This window comes from Alosa sapidissima, chromosome 11, assembly GCF_018492685.1.
Source record: "Alosa sapidissima isolate fAloSap1 chromosome 11, fAloSap1.pri, whole genome shotgun sequence".
Taxonomy (NCBI): domain Eukaryota; kingdom Metazoa; phylum Chordata; class Actinopteri; order Clupeiformes; family Clupeidae; genus Alosa; species Alosa sapidissima.
Window position 1 is genome coordinate 19,227,450 of NC_055967.1, and position 25,189 is coordinate 19,252,638.

General features: G+C 43.6%; 3 protein-coding genes across 9 annotated transcripts in view; 1 reads left to right on the forward strand and 2 right to left on the reverse strand.

Annotated features, from left to right (window-relative positions):
• Window positions 1-15,548, forward strand: part of b3gnt9 (UDP-GlcNAc:betaGal beta-1,3-N-acetylglucosaminyltransferase 9) — a 17,560-nt gene extending 2,012 nt beyond the window's left edge. The window contains exons 2-3 of one of the 3 annotated variants that reach the window (XR_006035046.1): window positions 879-3,499; window positions 15,538-15,548. Coding sequence is in view for 2 of the 3 variants with exons in the window: in XM_042109929.1 (XP_041965863.1) it covers window positions 1,163-2,608 (1,446 nt within the window). In the remaining variant the exon portion in view is untranslated. Of the gene's footprint in view, window positions 1-878; window positions 3,609-15,537 lie in introns of those variants that run through there. The other 2 variants (XM_042109929.1, XM_042109928.1) reach the window with 2 other exon arrangements.
• On the reverse strand, window positions 3,625-18,984 carry phaf1 (phagosome assembly factor 1). 3 transcript variants are annotated; one of them, XM_042109931.1, is made up of 16 exons: window positions 17,879-18,984; window positions 17,579-17,661; window positions 17,406-17,489; window positions 17,139-17,182; window positions 16,870-16,949; window positions 16,505-16,599; window positions 15,861-15,958; window positions 14,726-14,838; window positions 10,634-10,767; window positions 10,150-10,233; window positions 9,920-10,002; window positions 9,738-9,781; window positions 9,305-9,354; window positions 8,854-8,903; window positions 8,483-8,555; window positions 3,625-7,898 (listed from the first exon to the last, which is right to left on the reverse strand). In XM_042109931.1, the coding sequence occupies exons 1-16, from the start codon at window positions 17,940-17,942 to the stop codon at window positions 7,809-7,811; spliced, it is 1,269 nt and encodes a 422-aa protein (XP_041965865.1). In that variant the 5' UTR covers window positions 17,943-18,984; the 3' UTR covers window positions 3,625-7,808. The 3 variants fall into 3 exon arrangements, with proteins under 3 accessions (XP_041965865.1, XP_041965864.1, XP_041965866.1); XM_042109930.1 differs by having other exon boundaries at window positions 8,854-8,912; XM_042109932.1 differs by having other exon boundaries at window positions 8,854-8,912; window positions 15,861-15,925; window positions 17,879-18,983.
• Window positions 18,985-22,528: 3,544 nt separating this feature from the next.
• cbfb (core-binding factor subunit beta) overlaps window positions 22,529-25,189 on the reverse strand; it is a 37,457-nt gene continuing 34,796 nt past the window's right edge. For 2 of the 3 annotated variants that reach the window (XM_042109943.1, XM_042109941.1), the window contains one exon: window positions 22,529-22,729. In XM_042109943.1, the coding sequence (XP_041965877.1) occupies window positions 22,661-22,729 (69 nt within the window). In that variant the 3' untranslated portion in view covers window positions 22,529-22,660. The remainder of the gene's footprint in view (window positions 22,730-25,189) is intronic. The other variant, XM_042109942.1, reaches the window with a different exon arrangement.

Consider the following 25,189-nt stretch of genomic DNA (forward strand, 5'->3'; position numbering starts at 1 on the left):
TTGCTCATCAGAACACGTCTTGATGGAAAAATGCTAGTTTGACATAACTGTACATAGGTAACTGATGGAAGTCACTTCATGAGGTGGTTTCTTGGGCTGTTTTACTCGGCAATTCAGACACATACGTGTATGCAAAAACGTCCCTGGTTTTGTAAAGGAGACTGCACATTTTTGGAAAGTAAACGCTGGCTAAATGCATCTGCATATTTTAACAACTTGTGCCTGAATTCCTTGTTTTGTAGACACACAGTTACATTCTATTTTAGGGTTGTATTGTGCCCGTTCCATCAGTAGCCTATTTCAGATAAAACCTGAAAAAGATGGGAACACTGTGTTCTCCTGCATGCATTACTTTTTTCAAGTTTAAGAAATCTTACGTACTCTTACATAACATCAGTCACGCCCCCTTAATTAGTCTTTCTTTACCAGACATGGGATGCACGCATGTCCGATTTGGCAAATGATTCTGATATAGACATAATGTAGGCCTACTCTAAAAATGTAAGGCCAATGCAGTTTTTGTAAAGGGACACATACAGCGCATGCGAGTAGCTGAAGCAGCTGGATATCTGGAAGGAGGTGTGTCGCCTCCGAGCAGTAGCGTTGACGAAATTTTAAACAATATCGGAAAGAGGGACAAATAATATTAGAATAATATTAAACCTAATTATGTCGGTTTACTGCTAAGGTATGCGCTTACATTAAGCCTGCTGTTTTGCATGCGCACATCACATAACACTGTGACTGACTGAGTTCTGTTCCATAGCTATTGTACCACACACGCCTGTATATTTCTGCGACGTCACATATAGCAGCCTTATGCTTATGCTTGGTAAATAGTGGATTCTAAATATGCCATGGTGTATTTCCATTCACAGGATGTATGTAATGCAGAGCTTCATGGAATAAGTGACTATGATATCAAAGAGCCTGATGAATGAACCAAAAAAGAAGAGACTTTAGATGGCTGGACTTGGGGATGGTTACTCTCAAGACCCCTGGAGTTGCAGCAGTGCAGTGAATACAAATCGTCCCAGAAGGGACCAGTTAGGAGCCATTCCAGACTTCAGCTAATGGAGAACCAGCATGCAGCACACTCACCGACGCAGCCTGACTTCACTTAGTGGAGGCCAAAGAGAAGCCCCATATAGGAAAGTAATTCATGCTTGAAGAAAGGGGGCTTTTTTCCACTAGCGAGGGAGTTTGTACGCGGGCCACGATGAGAAGGATTCACCTAAAGGGAGACGTGGTTTGTACCCTCGTGATGTTGGCACTGTTCTGTCTCTTGTTGTATGCCCACCACAGTCTCACACCCTTATGGGAGAGCTGGCAGTTGGAGCAGGGCACACCAAGCTCGCGCTCTCTTCTGGGGGCTCCGTTGGATCACCAAGGCACAGGGCTGGCCCTGACCAAACCTCCAGACTTACCACGGTGCAAGCCAGAGCCGCAGGCCAGCTCCGTGTCCATGAAGATGGTGCCGAAAGCCAAGGCTCAGTCCAAAAATAAGCTTCAGCCCAAAACCAAAAAAAAATCCCAGCCCAAAGGTGGGTTGAGAAAACCTGTGCCAACTGTGCCCAAGACTGCGGTGGGGCCGACCCTTGCCCCCTTCGACTTCGAGGATTACCTCCGCAAGAAGGACAACCGGGATTTCAGGATGACTATTGATCAGCCAGACAAATGCAGAGGCCCAGACGGAGCTCCTTATCTACTCGTAGCTGTGAAATCGGTGGCGGCGGACTTTGACAAGAGGCAGGTGGTGCGTCGCACCTGGGGCCGAGAGGGCGTCCTCCAGGACGGGGTCAACATCAAGACGGTCTTCCTGCTGGGAGTGCCCAGGAATCGCTCCTCGCTTCCGCTGTGGGACAGGCTCCTGGCGTACGAGAGCGACACCTTCAGGGACATCCTCCTCTGGGACTTTGAGGACACGTTCTTCAACCTCACCCTCAAGGAGACCCACTTCCTGCAGTGGGTGAACCAAAGCTGCGCTGGGGTCAAGTTCATCTTCAAGGGTGACGCCGACGTCTACGTGAACGTGGAGAACATCCTGGAGATGCTGGGCGGCCTAGACGCCCACAAGGACCTCTTCGTGGGCGACATTATCGTCCGCGCACGACCTATACGCCGGCGCAGCAGCAAGTACTACGTGCCTGAGTTTGTGTACGGCCAGGGCGTGTACCCGTCGTACGCCGGCGGCGGGGGCTTCGTCATGTCGGGCCACACGGCGCTCCGGCTGAACCGCGCGTGCCAGGATGTGGAGGTCTTCCCCATCGACGACGTCTTCCTGGGCATGTGCCTGCAGCGGATTGGCCTGCAGCCCACACGACACGAGGGCTTCCGCACGTTCGGCATCGTGCGCTCCTCGGCCGCGCCCCACCTGCAGGTGTTCGATCCCTGCTTCTACCGCGAGCTGATGGTGGTGCACAGCCTGACGGTGCCGCAAATCTGGCTCATGTACAACCTGCTCCACGACCCCCACCTCTCCTGTCACACCAGCCGCACATCCACCTCGTGGCCCTTCAAGTGGAGAGATAAGATCCCCAGCACGGCTAAGGGCCCAGATGACCCAGGGGAGGAGGACTATGGACAAAAAGTATTTGTGAAACATTGAGTTTGTAGAAACGTGGGCCACGCACATCCCAGGCCCAAGTTGGATGGTCCAATATGAGAATTTCATAAGAGGATAAGAGAGGATCAGCACACCAGAAGTCTGAGGAAGAGCCGCAGGCTCAAAACATCACATAATAATAATAAAAAAAATGGTATCTGGCGTGCAGATCATCTTATCCGCTTGTGAACACTGAGTTTGTGACTATACTGTGAATGTGTCTATATGATAAAAGTGGTTTAATGCCTAATATGGATCATTATATTGGTTTCACTCCAATATATTCAATCTTTTGTTCATCATGTACGCATGTATGTATGTCTGTCATGTGCTGGCTTTTGCACATACGTTCTTGTGAGGTGTTGGGGGCAAGGCTCATTGAATTCAACATTTTTGTGAACTCGTGCCCTTGAGTAAAATCAAGGGTTTGAAGGTTTGCTCTGCCCATTTTCAGCATCAGATGGCGACAGGGATTTCCTCAAGAGAGTCTGGAAATGTTTTTAACTTTTCAGAGGAATGGACACCTGGAGTGTAAGGCACTGAAAGAGCTTTAAAGACTCCATGATATGAGTGTTGGGATTCACAAAAACCCTGTGAACCTAGTTTACTTTGTTTACACAAATTCAGACTTGGAAACACTTGAAGGTACTTTTGCCTTAAAATAATGACTGTTTTCTTTGCAATCTTTGTGCTATCAGATGAAGTTTGTTATGTCAAGTCATACAGCTATGAGCGCCATGTTGTCCCTGGCAGACTTGTGGATCAGATGCAGTGACCTAATGACAGAATGTAAAGAACCTCAAAAGTGCCCAACATTCCAGATGCATGAAACCTGCTGTTAGAATGATGACCTTTGAAAATGTATCAGTATTACCTCTGAATAGTCTGCTGTATGTAAATTCTATTGACAATAGAAATGTTAAATTCAGAATTGAAAACACTGAAAAGGTTCCTGGAGAGTCACATGCATGTACAACTTGTTCTTTTGAAAAGAACATGAAAGAAAACATACAATGGGCTCTTCTTTCTTAACGTTTATTACATCCAATTTATACGGTGCAACACACCGTAACAGGACTTTTTTTTCAAATGACCCAAAATGCAAAACAAATTGCAGTGTATAGAATTGCAAAAGTTGTGGGGTTGATCAGCCTCAATGCACAAGGCCAATCCCACCAATCGGAGCATTCCTGCATCATTTCAGAAGCCAAAAGCAGGCCTGCTTTTTTCAGCAGGCCATTTTGAGTCATCACAGCCATTCTTATTGCTTTTTTTCAATCATGCCTGATAATGTTGATCTTCCACATATGTGTCCTACAGGCTATCTACAAGGGTAGAAATATTGATATGAAATATAAAACACCACATTCCAATAAATGTTCACAATTTTTAATTAAGTATAATCCCATTTCCAGAAATGGGTAACGTACTTAGAACGTAGAACTTACGCAGAAAAATAATTAATTTTAAGGGATTTGGGGGGGGGGGGGGGGTGTTTGGGGATGGGGACATACAATATATATACGGAGGGCATTACAATACATAGCATTAATATGCGGCATTACACTGACCTGAAGTTGTCCGTAACTAATTACAATCATTCATTCATTCATTCATTCCAATGCAAAAAACATACATAGAGGATGAATGACAGGAAATGACACACAGCCCAAACCCCATTGGATGAGAGTGAAGCATTTGCTTTGCTCCTGGTGTTATTATGAAAACAGAAAAATCCACCTGAGACATGGGCGCACTCTCTGCCCATTACATGACCAAGCACACAGAACAGTAACATTCCTTCTCGAAAACATCTCCACAACAGTGGTCACACTTTTTGTTTTTTTTGATCAGACAAGACAGTTTACCTTTGACGTACAGTTAGAAAATGCTGCTGAGCTGACACCGGTCTTTGGGAAATGTCTTGTTATATTCAGATGATACAACACAACACAACACCAGTTATGAACCTCAGGTCATTTACAAGGTGATGGGGGGGCTAGACTTGTTAGCAAAAGGCAAAGATTCCATGTCCATAACACCACATAGGATTTTTTTCAAGTGCCCAGCACCAAAGACACTTACAGCCAACAAAGTAATTGAATTAGGCTAGCTAATGTAGAAATCAGATAACACAATTCCTGAACCAGAGTTCTGCCAAAAATCCCACGGTCTTGTCCTTACTCCTAAAGTGAAGTTGATGGTTTTTCTTTCTTTCTCTTTTTAAAGTATTTTCTTCCTTTTTTGGAGCAAGAGGACTATGATGGGGTAACAGAGTCAATCACATTAGCTTTACATGCTCAGTCAAACACAATGCAGTTGAAAACATTTCATCTGATCTTTTTACAGAGAGGCTTCGAGGGAGATGAGGCACAGTTTACAGTGGGCACGCTAGTATCTTTCTGTTTCTTCTTCTTATTTCAACTGTTCATCTTTTAAGTAAACCAAAGCAAGGGGCTACAATGAAATGACAGAGAAAGAAAGAAAGAAAGAAAAAGAAAGAGCGCTTAAGCTTTTCATAAGTGAAACGTAACAGGAGGCATGTAAACTATTCATAAAAGCCAAAGGCCCGGCAGCATGTTTGAAAAGATGGAGTGATCAAGTGGTGGGGGGGAGGACACAGGGCAGTCTGGAGACACTAGTGGAGGAAGTGATGTCATAGTGTGCCACGAAGTAAAATCACTCTTGGGAGCACCGTGAACACGAGCCACGTAAACAAGCAGACCAGTTTATGTGCACGAAACCACACAGACAACAGGAGGAGCTCATCATGCCTGGGTCTGTGTACACAAAACCCTGTAGGCACACACTCACAGGCACACCCACTAAGAGAGGCCAAGTGATGACACAGTCTGTACACGGTCTCCACAGGGTTTTACAGGGGAGTCCTCACCGCCAGACACTCCACTTACATGAATAGCTCACTGTTTCTATCGTTTATTTTGTTGTCTTTCAAACTCTCCAACTAGTGGTCAGACACGAGCTTGGGATAGAGGACAAGAGAGCATGGGTGCTCTCTGTCTGTTTTTTTCTGAGCGGAGAAAAAAAAAGAGCTTAAAAGTGAGCTCTTTACTGCTTTGAGAGAATTCTAGTGTCCACCCACCTTCCCCCAATAAGGCTCTGCCCCAAACAAGTACAGTCACCATAGAAACAGATGAGCCCCACGTAAAGGAAATACAAGCATTCTATATACAAGTCTGTACATTACACTGAAACGCCAGCAGAGGGCAACGCATTCTGCTCCAAACTACCTGCTACAGATCAAACAGACAGCTGTTTCTTAGTAAAAATGATACATATGAGGATATTAAAGTTCCGAATGACAAAAAGAGCGGTAAGCAGTCATAAAAGAATCATATACATATCTATTTCAAAAATACTTATGCACGGTTAAGAGAGTAAGAATGTATTAAAATGGGCTCGGGGAAAGAAGTCTGGGGAACAGGGAATGTTAAATTTTTTTGGGGAGGGGGGGTGGAGGTGTCAAAAGGTCAAGCTCAAATCATATTTTATTTCTTTCTTTCGATAATAAAGTGAACTGTTTGAACATCTTTGGCTAACATTTTGGCAATTAAACAACAGAAATAGAAAGAAAAATGGCTTAACATTACTTAATAGCAGTCTAAAGTGAGGCCTACAGCTTAAACAAAAAAAAAGAGAGAGGGAGAAAAGAGAGTGATGCATGTTAGAAATGCGGATGGAGACATGACGGGGGAGCGTTGTGAATGACAGGGCAAAAAAGGGACTGAGAGGACCCAGGGGCAGATGGAAAAGGGGCAGAAAATGCTAGCTGAGTGTGCTGGAGCAGACTTGGCCTAATTCTGGCCCAGAGCCGGTGTGGACCTGGGCCTCTTGGGGAGGGTCTCAGCTCCTCAGCAGAGTGGAGCCCCAGGAAGTAGCTCATGATGAGGGAAAAGAAAAACAATCCTCTTGTGCTCTTCCTGCTCCCCTCCTCCCCCTCCTCGCCTTTCTTCATATCTAAATTAAAAACATGCTCCTCAGTGGGAAAGAGACAATTATCAAGTAATTAAGATATGTATGTATGTATGTATGTATGTATGTGTGTGTCTATGTGTGTTTGTTTTTTAGTGCAAATGTTAAAAATAACAAAGTCAGCTTTCCTTTGTGAAGAAATAGATAAATGCCAACTCAAGACCTTTAGGTTAAGTTAGTGCTCTTACTGCCCTGCAACTTGGAGATGACCTGTGCTGTTGACTTGATCATAGCTTGCGTGTGCGTGTGTGTGCGTGTGTGCGTGTGTGTGTGGATGTGTGTGAAAGAGGATGCTCATGTCCCAGGTGCCCAACAACACTGAAACAGGGTGCAGCTCATTTGTGCTTGTACTCTTCTGTTTTTTTTGTTTTATACAGCTTTGCAGGAAGAATGTCACCCAGGGGAATCTGCGCATGTCCCAGTCCAACGTCTGCCGCTCTCTCAGTGCGGCTTCCCAACCACGAGGATTCCTCCTGCAGGTCTGCCAAAAGTAGACCGCGGGAGCAGATGAGGAGACGGTGTTGAAATGCTTGTGGGTCGTTGGAAAGGGCTCATACTGATATTTTAGCCTCATAGCTTATTATTTGTGTGTGTGTGTGTAAGCAATATAAGCAGAGACTGATGTATGTATGTATGTATGCTTGAACTGCACATATGTATATGTTAGTCAAAATGGACGCATGTCTGCCCATTTGTACAGTGTGTAATGGACGCATGTCTGCCCATTTGTAGTGTGTGTGTGTGTGTGTGTGTGTGTGTGTGTGTGTGTGTGTGTGTGTGTGTCTGCTGTTAGCCATTCAAACACTTTGCCTTGACTATGGGTGCCCCCAGATGGTAGTTTGCCACACATATACTCCAGCTAGAGGTAGGGGTGATGGGGGTGGAGGCAGTGGAAGGACGCATCTATAAGCTGTAAGCCTTGGGAGTGGAGGGCAGGGTACACAGGCATAGGGTCTGGAGCTCAGGCTAAAGGTGTGGAGAGTTGGGGCTATTTGGGGTGCTAGATTGGGGGTGGGGGCATACAGAGATAAGGAGGGTGGGTGGGTTGGACATCAGGACTTTCTGAGACAAGCAGAGGATTCCGAGAGAGTTCCCCACATGCCTCAGGGGAAATAGGTGGGGTCAGGTGATGAAGGCACGCTGCACTGTACGGGGGTCGGAGGATGACTTGGTGAGGCAAAAGGAGGACGAGGAGGAGGAGGAGGAGGTTTTAGTGGGCAGAGGCCTCTGCTCGGGTGTGGCTGCTGGCCCGAGGTGCTCCGTACAGCGTCACCGACGCTATGTGGTTGTTCTGCATCACCTGGTTACCATGGACACAAGAGAAAAGCAGCCATGATCAGGAGGTGGCAGGTGGATAAAGCTCTGAACCTTTCAGAGAACAATAGCTCATTTACTTTCTTTAATTGTTTAAAGGGACACCAGGCAAGCCTCATGCTTTTTCTCTACGAAACTCCCCCTCGCTCGGTCTGAGGCTCTTTTCCTTTTCTTTGTGTCTTCCGTCAAGGGTTTTCGCTGTTTCTTCGCCGGCTCTGCCATTATACACACGTTTGCAACAATCTCTAGCGTTTCGTTAGCCTGCCTCTGTGCTGTAAACTGATCCTGCTTTGGTCGGCGGGTAGGATACACCGAACTTGCAAGTGGGATATTCTTCCTACAGGCAGTAGGGGCGGGCGAGAGAGCCTTCATTCGCCCCGTAATGAGTCATTTAACCATATACCGACTTACGAAGATGATTAATTAACACTAAAACGTTGCCTGGTGTCCCTTTAAATGTAGCCTGAGCCTTACAGAGAACAATAGCTCATTTAATTTCTTTAATTGTGTAAATATTTTCTTTTTTTACTTAGCCCTAAATTAAAGTGGTTGTGCAACTAGTCCACTCACCTCAAAAATCATTCTCTGCAGTCCAAAACAGAAGGTGGATCCAAAAGGATTGGTGTTATTTGCTGACGATGACCTGAAGTACACAAGGTTACAGGCAGACATGTCAGTCGTGAGTGACACAGACGACACTGTGGGTGTATTCACCAGTCTTATTTACTTTAGTGCTGTCCCGGGGTTGCATCACATCAGAGCTATTTTTAATCCTGGCGTTAAACACCACACCATAGCTAATTCTCTTAAGTCTCACTGAACATCGAAAACCACCAGAGGTTCACAGTCATGCCCAAAACATACACACATACATCTCTCTTTCTTCACACACCACACACACACACACACACACACAAACACACACACAAAGGTGTCCTTGCCTGTGTAGCACGACCGGTTTCTCCATGGGGTGTCCCAGCAGCTCCTGGATCTGATCCCACTGCAGGACAAGGCAGTGAGGCTTAAGTGTGGAGCACAGATTCAGTGCACGCTTGGGCATGCATTTAAAAACAATGGGCTTTAACTACAGGCACAGCTTTGGTAACAGTTATTAACACCTGTTAGGGGTATGTGTTTAAAGTTTTAGATCCTACAATGCAATCATTGTGTTTTGCATACAGGGACTCTAAGCTATGAAGCTTAGGGTATGGAACTGCGGTCTGCGGCCTTTAGCTTTTGGTTGTGAGGCAGCAGGTATAGGTTTTTGGGTATTGATTTTGGGCACAGCAGTGCAGGCACTTGAGTTTGGGTAAGAGGCTACTGTATATGGAGAGGGCTGCATGCTGTATGTGTGCTGTTCCGAGTCGGTTTCTTCTGGAGTCTGTGACGTACCTTACTGTAGCTGGTAAGGATGCAGTCCTCCCCTGAAGCCTCTGCACCGTCTGAAAACAGAGAGAGAGAGAGAGAGAGAGAGAGAGAGAGAGAGAGAGAGAGAGAGAGAGAGAGAGAGAGAGAGAGAGAGAGAGAGAGAGAAGCAGGAAGAAACAGGTCATCAGTACAGAAAGAAACACAATAATATTACTATCAAAATCTCTTCCGAGTATGTGTGTGTGCATATTTATGCAAACACAGCCGTGAAGAGAGGGATAAACAGACCATCCGTACAGAGACAAACAGGATACTATCAAAAGCTCTTGCATGTGTGTAAGTTTGTTTATGTAAATGACTCCAGGCACTGGTGTGAGTGCTGCAAACACAGCCATGAAGGTCCAACAACAGACACTGATGTCTTCATGCCACAGAGGGAGGACCTTTGGATTCTTACCTTTTTTAATAAACAGTGGAATCTTGAAATCACACCGATGATATCTGGAGATCAAAGAAGACAATGATATGAAGGGAGGGGGGAAAAAAGGAAAAAGTTAGAGGTTTAGTTCTCTGGGAGAGGACAAGGACGTTGTTGGGATGTAAGGAATTACATACTGAGGAAGTGGAGCAGATACTTACATGTTAAAGTTATAATGGCCAGGAAAGTTGGTATGCAGGACAAACTTCTTCACCAGGTGTGTCGTAGAATCAAACAGTATGTCCTACAAGGGACACACAACAGACATTATACAGGACAGTGACGACTGATGCTGCAGCCCATCAAATGTAATATGTATGTATCCATGTATGTATGAACCCATGTCATTCCCTCACATACAGAGGAGTAGAGTGACAAACTGTACACGTACCACTCCCAAGGTAAAGTAGTTGAAGAAGTAGTCATTGCATTTGGACGGCACCTGCTTGTGTGGGGAGGGCGAGTGGATCTTCATCTGCAGATAAGACAGAACAAGACAAATGAAAATGAGGCACACACACACTCCTACTCATGGAGGTGGAGAGAACATGAGGATTGTTAATGGGGGGGGGGGGGGGGGGGGGGTTTGTGGTGGGAAAACAAAAAAAGTTCTGAAAAGGAAATCTCACGTCTTTTTCATTTCCTTCCAACACCTGTGCCTGTACTGTGCCCTGTATGGTTTTAAATCATATGGTCTTTTACAGTGGGTTGTTAAACTTTGGACAACAATGTTAACAGGGCACTCATTATGCAGCAACCTGCTGCTGCTTAGGCATCAACTAGATCCAATTGATCCAACATATTTCGCTTTTAATAAAATTGGCTATCCAATGAATGTGAACTCATACTAAGTGCATTGTCGAATATGAGCCTACCTTGTCCTCCGACTTGTAGAAGACTTTGTGTGGAGAACCCAGAGCGCTCAGCACGTCCTGACACGAGTCGCCAAAGTAGATGTTTCTCTCCAGAGCTCGCACCTTAGCGTCCGCCATCACCCCAGGACCACAGCCTACACACATACACACACACACGCACGCACACACACACACGCACACACACACACGCACACACACAATGAGGAAGCTGAAGCCCTGTGCAACACACACACACCACTCAGAAACCCTACCCTTGGGTCGGCACGAAGGCATGAAACATTTTTCACTCACAAACACAGCCTCTGACAACCACAAAATGAGTAACACACACTCAGAAATTCAGTTAATTAAACGGCATGTCAGTAAGGGCAGGAAACACTCCGTCAGTCTGAACTGGTGCCTGGTGGTTTCTGCCCCCCATTCCGTTGTCCAGCCGCCCGTGTCCCCAGTGTGGACTTGTCCTCCGGCTGAACCCGCAGGACTGCTGCACAAAGCCCTGTTTGCCTCCTCACTTATCACAGTGAGCCCATTTGAACTCAGATTAGGCAGCAGTTAGTTTACTTAGTTTAGCAGGCTGAACTTTTGAACTGTGTTCCTAACGCAGTTTATCTTTAATATGTTAAACCCTCACTGGACAACTCCAGACTAAAACCATTTCGCTGTTAAAAGCCTAATCTCTGCAGTGAGCTGTTGAGACTGGTGGCATATGGGATTCAGAATGCAATATGTTTTCTTACATCAATCTGCTTCTGTCTCTAAGGTCACGCCATTATATTGCATTTAGGAGTGCTTAGCTAAACCTTTATTGGTCTCTCTATTTCTTTTGTAAATGGACCTGTGCTCATTTGTTTTTATGGGGTGGCACCATGATCTGACAGCATTGTTAAGCGGTCTTCCTGTAACTCGACTGCTTCAATTTAGCTGCACTTTGCTCTGTCAGCAACCAGTTATGATAGTCAAAAGAACATATCCCAATAAAAATGCATGTCTAAAATGTACTGTCTGAAATGTAAGATAACTAAGTAAAATGTAACTCATGCAATAAGTGGGTAAACCTTCAGGAATGAAATGGCTCTAAAGCTACCAAATTGCACTTTTGAGATGAACTTCAGGGTTGAACATTGCTTCATTGAGTGCACAAATGGTATGACCATGGACAGGTTTTTCAGGGACAAATTGAAAAAAAGAGTTTCTTCAAAATGCCCCTATTCTTGTAAGGGTCTTCTCTACACAATAATAGTTGACACAATTCTGAAACTGGGCGGTTTAGACTCGAGGCATACTGTACAGCTGAGGGTTTTAAACCCGCCGTGGGGAGAAAAAAACACACAGCACCCCACTTCCTGTGTGCTGTCTGATGGAGGCATCGCATGCAAGGTAACCTACCCCCCTCCCATCAGAGGAAACCCGTTATTACAGAGGGGCTGAGTCTCAGAGAGAGAGAGAGAGGCAGAGAGAGAGAGAGGCAGAGAGAGAGAGAGAGAGAATGCTGCATACTAAGCAAGAATGACAGAGAACATTTCTCTGCAAGAGAGAAATGACAGAGAGGAAGAGAAGCAGAGAGACAGCACAGATATTTTATGTCTTCTCTTTGCAGATGATCTAGTACTACCATCACCATCAAAACAGTAAAACAGGGCCTTCAAATGTTTCGATAGTTTAGTTCGATAGTATAAACTGGGTACTACAAATACCAACAAAACAAAGATAATGATTTTAAAAGAAATGACTAGAGCATCTAGAAAATAATGATTTTGAAAGAAGAAGTATTTAGGACAATAACATCATGAGGTAGATTTAATCAAGCGTCAAAAAACCTGTGACAAGGCACAAAGAAAATATTTCTGGATAGAAAAAAACAAAACAAATATAACCCACTAACTAAATTCTGGCTTAATACAATTGATTCAATCATCAAAGCAATTGCTCTCTATGGCAGCGGTACTGTATGGTTTTTGACTATAAACTGTGGGGGAGAAGAGCCCAACAGAACGACTCCACTTACAAATCTGTAAAGACACCTTGGGTGTACACAGAACCTCCTCCAACCTGACGCTCAGAGCTGAGGAGGTTCCCTCTACTTCTCAACAAGTCCCTTACCCATAAGCACGACCCCCTATTTCAACTTGCAAACAAATATAACATTAACAACCTAAGGCACTTAACTAAATCTGTACTGAAAAAAAATGACAAATACATACCAGATGCATTATACTAAATTATGGAAGGAGGATATAAAAAACTGGGAGATATACAGAACCCTGAACAGAAATTAATGTGTAGCACCATAACATCAAAGATAGATAAAAAGAACACTGACAAAATACAGATTTAATGATCACAGCCTACACAGAGACAAAGGCAGAGATAAACAAACATGCTTGATAAGGAACATCAGAAAAGGTAGCTATTTTACTAGTAAAAGCTATTGCTGCCCTTCTTTTTTCTTTTTAAATCAATTACACTGACAAAATGACTTCATTCATGCTAATAAAACATAATTTGATTTGATTTGATTTGATCTGATCTGATTAGAAAGAGACAGACAGAGCGAGAAAGAGAGAGTAGGAGACAAAGAAAGGAAAAGAGATAGAGAGTGAGATTAAGAGGGCAAGGGCTTGCATGAATAAACAGACATTTGGAGTGAAATAAAGAGGGCAAGGGCTTGCATGAACAAAAGACAATTTGAGTGAGATAAAGAGACTGGGACCCTATGAAGACTGGTGCATGAACTCCATTGGTGGCTACACTCACACTCACACACACAGGGAATGTGGGGGCAGGAAGGCCAGGCAAACAGAGACAGGTTGCCCTCCTCTCCATGGTCATACATTCTCCCGAGTCATGGTTTTTGTGTTTTTTCTCCTGTGGTGTGCTGTGTCGTACCACTTAAAACTCTGCTACAGGGGAAACTCCTGCTGTGTGCGACAGCCAATTCCTGCATACAGAGTCTGTTTGTGTGTTTCTGATCACCTTTCAACTACCTCTGAGACAGAAGGAAAGATCTTAAGGGAGTCAAAGGGGGCAGGAGCCTGCGTGCGACTTTATCTGCAGAGGTCAGAGGCTGGGTCAACATGCTGTGCACAGATAGGGACTTGGGTCAAACCAAAGACTTGGGTCAAACCAAAGGCAGGAACATGCTTCAGCACAACTAGCATGGGCTACATGTAACAAGAGCACACAGCAAATGTTACCAATCCTGGAGATAGATTTTATCCTCAATAAAGAAACGAATATGAAAACAACTACAAACTTAATGGATATGTTTAGACTTGAGAAATGACTCAGAACTTTCCACTGTTTTAAGAAATTTGACTACAGAATTGCCTAACAGTGCTTTGTATGTTGTTGGGCAACTTGAGTTTGTTCAAAGAGGATGACTTGTTCCAATGATAAGCAGCGACGTCAGAGATGACTACATATCTGGTGATGGTACAATTAAGTGTTATATCAGTACAAGGCTTTTGAATCACACCACCAAACATGTGACAGCAAGTGCAGTCACAACACCACAACCTAGCTACCTATCTTAGCCAAATTAAGAAATGAGATAGCAAGAATAATAGAAATGACCATACACACATACACTCTCACTCCAGTGTTTCCCATTCATTGACTTATTTGTGGCTGCCCTACACAATATCAGCAATGACCACCACACAATGAGTATCTATGTTGTACTACTTAAATTGGATGAAATCCTTTCATTGTAGAGTTATGTGCACTTTTGCGCAGCCTCTCTGTCCCTCAACGAACCTGCATGCACGTTTAAAGAAAACATTAAAAATCCTACAAGGATTGTTGTTGGCATAGAAGACAACTGGCTAAAGAGTGATTAAATCCGGTTAGCATCATAACCACGTTGCGCAAATTTGTTCAAAACTGTTAACACACCCGGTCACCTACCACCACAAATAGAATTCAATTCCGTGAGAAACACTGCACTCACACACAAACACTTCAAAAGGCCTTGTCACATTCAGCTGGTCCATATCTATGCTATCAGCTATGCTATACCCTAAGGCCAAAAGCAGTCATGGGGTTTGGGGGAGGCAGTGGGGAAGGGTGGGGATTCAGGTGGTGGAGGCTCACCTGCAGTGAGCAGGCGGAGTCTAAGACCCAGCGGACCAGTCCCATCCCTCAGCACGTCCACACACTCAGCGTACACATTCCCAAGGAAACAGGCCAGGGGCATCACTGGAGCCCTGCAACAGAGAGACCAAGAGATAAAGAGATAAAGAGAGAGGGAGAGAGAGAGGGAAAGAGAGAGAGAGAGAGAGAGAAAGAGAGAGAGAGTGCTAATGAGAAGGTAGCTGGAGGTCAGTAAAGAGCACAAGAGCTCTGGTTGTGTCTAAGGTAAAAGCACTTGAGTGCTTCAAAGACAATGGGACTGAAAAAACACATAATTGTCAGTGACAAACATCACTTTCGGGCTCATCTGATTATGCTCTCTCTGATATTTTCTAACTGCATATTTCCAGACACACACACACACACACACACACAACTGACTTGAAAACACCATTATATAAAATCAATCGCTGCCATCTGCTCATTATTCCCCTAATGAGTATAGCTGCACACCGATACAGGATACCCTCTATCATTTCAGTTTAAACTCCTCATTTAATAAGACAATTTTCAGGTTGTGAAATGTTAATGATGGACTACCATCAAACAACTAAAAATTATGGGACAAAAAAAAAAAAAAAAAAAAACACATACATGTATAAATACAACATTGGGTTTAGTTTTTGCATTTATCATTTATTTGCTTAACTGACTAAGGAATCTGAGATACAGGAGGTCAGTGGCTGTTCTTCATGTTGTGGCATCAGGTGGCTATTGTGTAGCTCACTACTAATTCACAGTCCTCTTTCCTCTCCTCTCTCCTCAGGCAGAAGGGAAGGAGTGTTTGCTTTCCTCATTACTACAGGGCAGGGGCTCAGTAAGGATGCCTGCTCCTTTAGGGAAAGCCTCTGGTGTATCTACTCTATTGTATTCAGTAAGGAAAAGCTGTTCTGCCTCCTCCTCCTCCTCCTCCTCTCTCTGGTCACACTGGGATAACAGCCTGTTCTCACCCCCTTCACTTACTTACTCACTCATTCACTCTCTTCTCATCCTCATCCTCACTGACTCGCTCACATATTCTCTTGCTTCCTTTCTTGCACTCGCTTGGCCCCTACTCTCTCCCCATCCCCCCCCACACACCCACACACACACTTACTTGGTGTCCTGGAGGTTGTTCCCAGTGTAAATGTACATCCGTTTGACGGTGGCACCGTGGGGAATCTGCAGGGAGGCCAAGCCATGGGCAAAGTTAGGCTGTCAAGGCAAAACAGCTGGCACTAGATTGGTGTGTAAGCACAGAAGGAACAAAACCTCACAAGCGGCAAGCCTCACTAAATTGGCTTTTTTTTGGGGGGGGGGTTACTCTTTTGTATTATTTAGCACAGAGCATAACACTGGATAGCAGATCTTATACAGTTATGCACTGCAAACTCACAACCACAGCCACTGGCATGAGGCCTCTGGTGCACAAAAGCATTGCATCAGCTTGGCAGGTTGGGCACAAGAGAACTTCTTTCAGCTCATCAATAAAAAGCTCATCAAGATTACAGGCCATTAGCCTTTACAGTTGAGTGGTGCCCTTTTACTTTCTGACTCACTGAGCAGAGTTCTCCACACACTGTGGTGCCCCGTCCTGTCAAGATGAGCTGGGACAGCTGCAGAGCTCATCTGGCAGTGTCCACATACACACACACACACACAGGCACACACAGGCACGCACACACACACACGTCGAGCAGGGATGACTAACGGCACTGTGCTAACACCAGCGTGTTCCTGCGGGACAAGCGGGGCTCTCACCTCATACTTGGGAGCCTCGTTCCAAGAGTCCAGCTGGAAGGAGAACGACAGGCCTCGGAAGTTTAAGTGGAAGAGCTGCTCTGCCGCATTGTAAACTACACACGCGCACACACACACACACACAAATAAACAAAATTATAAATCACATGTTTGAGATCATGTGATCATCAGGTACATATTAAGATCACCTATTTTTTATGATTCATATACTACCTGTAAAATGAGATGTAATCTAGTTGGTGGAATAAAAGCTAATTCTCAAATTAGTTTTCTGTGTCATCTTCCTGTTTATCTATGAGCAGAGGTCGTGTCTGGAGAGGAAGAGGAAAAAGAGGAGGAGATTATGTGAATGCTGTGTTGCTTACCACCAGGATGTGTTGCGCCGAACGACTGGTCAATCTGCTCGATTGTAGGTGCTATAGCCTGAGAGTTGAAATGTACTCCACTGTAACGAGAGGCACAGTCAAAAACAGCGGGCTGTGAGACAACTTTAGGTCTACACAAAACGCACACATACTGTATACACACACACACACACACACACACACAGACACTCAACTGTAAAAGACAGTGAAAAAAACAGTGAAAAGCATTACAAATTTCCGTAAAATCGACAGATAAATAGATCACTCACCAGTATTTCAGTTTCACCTTGCTCAAGTCATAAACTTCAATAACCTAGAGAGAAAACACATGGGCCTTAAATTAGCGATTCTTACATGAGCCATATATGGATTGACTAGGTAGATCTTCAAACCCTGTCTACTGTCCCTAAAATGGGATACAGTAGGATGATTATGATAAGAAGTACTCAGAAGATACCAAAACAATTAAACAGCATTTCAACAGGTAATCCAGTGTCCATAGTTAAAAATGCTCGCTCACTCACACTCACACATACCTTCAATCTCTGATTGCAGGCGTCAAACAACAGTTTGATTCCATCCTGAGTCAAGTTGAGAATGAGGTCGTGGCTAAGTGGTGTCTGAGAGAGAGGGGAAAACAGGTTTGTTGGGCACTAGAGCATAAGTCATAGGGACATGAGTGTTTAGCAAATGTGCCATCAGCTCTTACTTGTTCACTATAGAGAACCTGGACATTCTTGATGATGCGGCAGTGCTTTTGTAAAATGGAAATGGCCTGGGCCAATGGCATCCCTATAGAAAGAGTGGTTGATAAGAAGAGGTAGGCGTTAGTGTTGCATCTTCTGATAAACTACTGTTGGCCATTTGTGATCCAACTCAAGCAAAGACGGTTGATGAAGGAACTTGTAAATCCATAAAATGAATAAAAATCTTTCCTTGGTACATAGAAAGTGTCTCTAGGTAAACGTACTGTCATATTCAACTTGAAATGTGCATGCCCGATGCTTACCTAATGCGAATTCCCATTGTTCATTTCCCAAAGATCGCTCAGGGACAACTTCCAGATCCAGCATTGGCGGATTGGAAATGGTTTCAACCAGATATTCTGACTGTGCCAGATCTGAGCCTCTCGTCTGCCTAAATCTACCCTATCCTTTTTCCAACGTAACGTTAGCTATCTATTTTACTTGTACACTTTTAAACCACATTTAGTTAGATATAACCCTTAAAATAGGCTATTCATAAAATCTTCAAATGTTCAGTAATACATTAAAGCCCTGAAATAAAGTACGACCATCAATAAATTATCTATCTAAATAATGCACATTAATAACACAGAAATAATTACCATAGTTATAAATATTACATAAAATACACCTCACAATTTACAACTGTCAATTTGACAAACTGTTAACAAAACAGGATAAGCGAGAGACAAGTCTGTTGGATAAAGAACAAAGCTGCTGGTTACAGGTTGTTGTTCTTCCACAAACAATTGCCACCTAATTGTACCAGATATGTCTACCCAAAGAAAACAAAAAGGATTATACTTAGATCAGCGTTTCGCAAATGGTAAATTTCTTGACGACTGTCAATTGCATAAAACACAAGTTAGCCAACCACCTTGCTAACGGAGCCTCGAATTCTTAACACGTAAGTTAGCTAATATTAGTTTAAGGTTATCTGACGTTATTGTTAGGGTGTCAGGCTAGCTACTCGGTATTCAAAAGCATCTAGTGTACAGGCACAACGTAAATAAATATTTTTTTCTTCCTTAGACTTGGAAAAAACAATAGACCAGTCCGTCAGACCACAGCATAAACAACATAGCTAGCCAACGTTAGCAACGTCACTTAAAACCCGACAGACAGCTAACGTTAACGTTGTTTTCCTTCTTGACTGATAAAGCAAGCTGAGCGCCTCTTGAACACAGATCTCTTTGTTTCTTGTTAACGGTGAACTTCCTCTGAATGTTATGGCTGCGTTGAGTTACGTTGCAGTTGTTGTTCAGCCCGTTAAGCCTTTGTCGTGTAAGCGAGAGATAATAAAGAGAGGGGGAGACTCTTCCAACCAGCATCAACTTCCATCAAAAACACCACGATCAGCTGATAGTTCAACATCCGGTGCGACCAAATGTTGCACTTCTGGGTCACCTGACAGTAATACGGAAGCCATGCGCGTAGGACAAATGTAAACACAAGCTGGGTACCTGGGTAGGAAGTTCGCACACACTCCCAGTGCTGCTGTTCAACTTTAAAATTGGTTCAATGCAATGTAGCCTACTACAAAATTCTCACGCTTGATTCCCAAACTTGTGTTGTTTCCATGCATTGAGTGAGTTGGTGAGTGGACGTTCAAAACATAAGTGGTTTCATGCATCCATATCCTTTATATACAGTCTATGATACTCTCATGCTATCAAGCTTCCGTTTCAGTGACTGTCGAGTCTTTTCGAGACATTTCCACGTCTTTATCATACAATCAGTCATCTCGCGAAGTAAAAAAACTGTTGTGCCATTTTGTCTATCAAAGTGGCGTCTCTAATTTAGCCTGCAGCTGAATGAAGACCTAGCCTACCCCACACATCGACATAGGCCTATGTTTTAAGTGCGTACAATAGTGAAATCCAGCAGTTAAATAAATGAAAGGCCTATAATGGTAGGCTATTTCATTTGAGTCTATTATTGATTTGTCAACTAACCATGCTGCAGTTTTCTCACCAATGCAGCTAAGTAGGCCTATGGCTACTTGACACTTGCTTGGTCTGATAATGTCTAGGCTATGTGTGTGTGTGACTTGTGCCTGTATGAAGTGTGTCCTAGGTTATGTCAGTACTAAAACAGCAGGCCATTAGTCTGGATAGAACCGATACTTTCTTTATTCTCTGCCAATTGCCCCTCTTACCTCCTGAAGGTAGTTCTGGTTCCCTTGTCTTCAGAGTATACTACAACAGGTTGAATTAAACACACTGCCAGACATTTGTTGCAAGTTTATTAAGAAACAAGTCAAACCAGTCTTCCCCCTTTGAAAAAGAAGTCCAATAAAATAAAATAAAATAAAATAAAATAAAATAAAAATAAAACCAGCAGAACATCAAAACATCAAGCAAACTCGTTTCCTAAAAGATCTCCTACAAGATAGGCTGATAAACACGGAATACATATTTCTTCATACCATTCTCTGAAAATGAAACAAAAAAGTAATCGTGCATCAATAACTTAAAACAAATAAGAAAATAAACCATTTATTAAAAAAAAAAAAAGAAATGTGAGCAGTCCAGTCCCTTGGTGTGTATCTTGCCTTAATGCCAGCATTAAGTGAGGGGATTATTTAAAATCACATGAGTACCAGCAGGGGCATTGTGAGACACACATGGACAAGTTTGAGAGGAAAAGATCACAGGGAGGGAAGAGATCGGTTTTGTCACATACAGCATGGTTGCCGCGCCTGTTATTCTGTATATAGCCTACTTCGCTGATTGTCAAGTATCACCTGTAAGAGCCTCAATGGGGACGTATCATGTTTTAACTTGAGTCCACCTATGGCCAGTTTGTTCTGACTCTCATTTTGAAAAGGAAATTTCTATTCTATTGAACATTTACTCTCTCATTGTAGGCCGACAAAAAGGCTTGTCAGGCCACAATCAACATAAGGTAACAGATCTCTGTAGGGTTTTTCTATGAAGACGTGATTTGGCCATTTTTTTTTTTATCACACATGCACAAACATTTTGTACTGCCAAGTCCATGTACTTCCCTCCATGTTTACATTAAATACACTATGAATACTGTTAAACTGTATGGTGAACAAACCTAAAATCACAAGATACCCAGTTGTCTAGAAACGTAACTCATTGTCATAAGTGATACCTTCAGACATATCTATCACAATATCACAAAAGTGTTTCTCTTGAATGTAAATCATAATTTAGTAATAATAATAACTCCATAAATCCATCCTTCTCTATCTGTTTCAAACAGAAATGACTTACTGTAGTCTGTCTTAGAAGAGTATTCTAACTCTTAGTACCTCCCCGTCTGCCAACCTCAAGCAACAACATGCTGACTACCCACTTGGCCTCTGGAAAATCCCATTTTCTGTAACAAAGTACTCACTCAATGCCAGCGAAGGCCCACCAAAACTTGGTGTTGCCCAACCTACACTTCACAAAATAACACTTGTTTCTTAAAAAGAAAATAAAAAAAACTAGAAGAAATGCTTTTGGAGAGTAATATTCACACGAATGAACCTTTTCTGATGAATATAACAAGTCAATACAATTTCACATTCTAAAATGAGGGGGGTCATATATTTGGCTTAGATCTGTGATGACTGAAGCACAATAGTAACCATTCCAGAATTGTCGTACCAACTGTTTGTATAGTTGTAAACTGACTGTGTTGCTGACTACAGTTATTGATATTACAGACATGATTGTGGACTGAGCTGATCCTTATCAATCACACTCAATCAGACTAAATCATTATTTATTATGTCATTATATGTATTTGATGTATAAATAGGATATACCCACAAATGAAAGGAAAGACTTGTATTATTATCTGTTTTGAGCCTTCAGCACCTTCAGTTACTATGTCAGCATGAAGGATTTGTACTGCTTTACTGACCTGAAACTCACACCACAATCCATCAGTTAATTGTATGGGAAAGGGAGGTATTGTGTTGTGTGAGGGAACCATTACAACTGAGTTTATTTAAATCTATGTTCCTGACCATTTGCAAGAAAAAATAAAAGACAAGAAGAAAAAAGTAGCCAAAGAACCACTGATTAAATCATTTGAGACAAGCCTCCCAGAAACAATGACAGGGTGAAACATGAAGTTAATAAATATCTTTCATGGGACCAAGCTAAAATATGCTTTCCCATCCAACATGGGAGAAAAGTTGTATAACTGCAGATACATTAAATACCCTGACATGGTACTAGAACCAAAGAGAATAATACCAGAAAAGAGAACAATAGCAATAGTCAAAACAACAAGGAAAACAAATCTCTCCTGTCTTTTTTTTGGGAACATGCTCAGAGCGTCAGTGACCTCAATATGGGCTTCCTGCCGCATTTTAATGTTCAAAGCATGTCTCTACAACCTGATAAGCAGAAAGAGTCAAGAACACAGACAGAGAGTAACAAGTGGGGGGAGTCGTGTGGGACAAGAAAGGTATAAAAAGGGCCTTCTTCATTTGTGAAATCTGAAGCGCCTTTCTGTCTGTGTGTCCTACAATAGCCTACCTATTTCAAGAGCACAATGCAACTAGTGATGTTATATAAAAGCATGAAGACACATTTTTGCATATATAAAGAAAAAGATACAAAAAAGTAAACATCCTGACTTTCACACAAACAAAGAATAAAATAATAATAAAAAATGCCATGTCATTACAATAGTGCTAAAATAAAACGAGCAAATAGCTTGCATAGAGGAGGATCACGATTAGGAAAACAGGTAGGAAGTCCATGCATACAGAAGACGAGTGGGGCAAAACTGAATGTATCACATAGTGCAAAACCCAAAGGAGGGACTAGGGATCAGTGAAAGGACCCCCGCCCCACTCCATTCCCAGAAGAACAAAAGCCCTCTCAACCACCCCTCCCCCCACCCCCCAAAATCCCACCAACTTGACCCCCTCCCCCTCCCAAAATAAAATAAAAATCCCCTGGCGTTGTAGACTTTGGTCTCCCCTGTTGAGCGATTGACGGTGTAGGGTGAGGTTGCCATGCTTCCCTGGGCCTCTGCATCATCTGCTCCCCCACCCCTGCATCCATCGCTGCTTAGCGCATCTTGTGATCATCAGTGTTGCCCATGTTGGAGCCAGGGCTGGGATCCTGCTGTCGCCTAGGCTATGTGGACAGAGAGAAAGAAATAGGGAGAGAAAGAGAGAGAGAGAGAAAGAGAGAGAATTAGCTGGGCTGTATCAGTCACTGTTGAGATTATGTATTAGTATCAGCTGCCAGCAGGACCTGTGGAAGAGCCTAACAGCTGATTTGAGTCTTCTACAAAAAGACCAGCAGGGGGCAGTAGCAGACCTAAAAAGTGAGTGATTCTTTTTTTGGCCTGACTGGCAGACAGTTATTAGTCAGGGGGAAGTCGTCATCATTGCTCGCTTTAAAAATAAAAGGGTGACTGGTCTGCCTGTCACAGATACGTATGTTTATGTGTCTACGTCTAAATCTCTCCCCAACATAGTAAAAGTGTGAGAGAGTGAGCGTGCGAGACAGACAGACAGACGGACGGACAGACAGACAGAGGCAGTCAGGGTCACAAATCGCTCAAATGACATGGCATGCAGTCATCATCCACCTGATGATGAGCTATTATTGCCCCCTCTAAACCTGGACCTGCAGCAGACACCACTGAAATACCCCGGGCCTGAGAAAGCGCTGTATATTACACCCCTCACCATCGTGAGGGGCATCCTCGGCTAGTCACACACACAGCCATAGAAGGCAATTTCTCTGGGTTTTCCCCAGTTTTCCTATTTGTTGTACAGCAGTTTAATTAACGTTGAGGTCTCTTTCCTTACACCACATCAGTTCTCACAAACGGATTATTTTACCCTTTGTTAAAAGACAACCGGTTAGAAATGTGTTTAAAATGTATCATGTGATGTTACAATTCATAAGAGATAAGTAATTAGAAACAAAAATAAAATAATTGTTTAATAATAAAAAAGTAATAAAAATATTAATTAAAATTGTTTATTATATTGACCTCCAATAATTACATTATTTGACAGTTAACTCGAGCAAAACTGAGATAAATGCAAGGTGTCAGAGCAGAGGCCATTTGCTTGTTGTGATATCTCCATTTGGTACCCAAATACTGGACTACCTTCATCTGAGTGTGAAACACTGTCTATTGAAAACTAAAAAGTATAAGTAGGCCTAAAACAAAACTGCACCTCCCAAATACCATACTTCCCATCATCATTAGAAAATGAAAACAAACGAGGTGAAGTAACCTTTCAGCAAGATGTTTTTATGTCTGTGTGTCTACATCTGTGGATTGTAAGTGCTGGGGGGGGGGGTTATGAGCAGACATGGGATAGAATGGAATGGGTGGGGCTGGTGGTGGTGGTGGTGGTGGTGGGGGGGGTTGCTGTATCGATCTCATGGTGCCACGCAGCAGAGCAAGAGCTCGTACCGCACGTCAATAGACCTTATATTTGGCGGAGGCAGACAGGGCTCCTAATGTTCAAATGAAAAAGATCAATACTAATGATATATTAATACTTTCAGAGCCGGCGCATAACTCTTCCTCCTAATCCCACCTGCTAGGAGGGGGGTGGGGAGAGGGGGGGTGGGGTGGGGGCCTCGGCAGGCGGATGAAAAATGTGCCCTCTGTTCTTCATCCATCTCTTCTCCATCCATCATACACTGGGCCATTACTGCCTCGGAGCTGCAAGCTCCACCCGACCGCCTCACAGACATACACACACACACACACACCCACACAGATCATACTCCCCCAAAAAACAACCCAGAGCATGCAAATATCCACTCACACAAACATATAATGAGCATACACACACACACACACACACACACACACACACACACACACAAAACAAAACAAACACAGCCTACAACCTACAATCTGGCTTGTAATCGACACAAAAACTTGCTGTTTACTCTTTGAAAAACTGCACACACAGAGAAAAGGCCTTCGGGGGTGAGAATAAAGCAACAACAACCAGGACATCAGACAAACCCGTGGCCCATCCGGGCCTCTGCCCCTGGCCACTCGGCATGGCTTTGTGGTCTTTACCGTCATGCTGAGATCGACTTACTAACCCAGGCGACCTTGACAATCCCTCTGCTGAAAAGACAATTCTTACCCTGCGCTTGGAGCCAAAAGACTCGCACATACTACACACACACACACACACACACACACACACGATGGTTGTTGAACCAAGTAAATTGCAGCAACATAACACGCACACACATACATACACAGACACACACCACACACACACACAAGAGTCTTCTCGCTTGCAGATGCCAGACAAAGATTGGGCCAGTGCTCTCAGCCCTTTATTGGGTTATTGTGGAGTGCGTCTAAGATTGCCGGCATCAGACCACAGATATGCGACGCATGAATGTGCTCTGGAGCCAGGCGCCCACTTCACACGAAAACAGGGTCTGCTCTAAACTCAAATATTATTCTGGATCTAAAATAAAAACACAGAGGGCCAGCGCAGGGCAGTGCAGTGCTGGGCCGAGTCGGAGTCGAATGGGCCGGGCCACTACCGGAACATGCATTAAAGCCTCCATCTGAGAGCGAGCATGGTGTGCTCT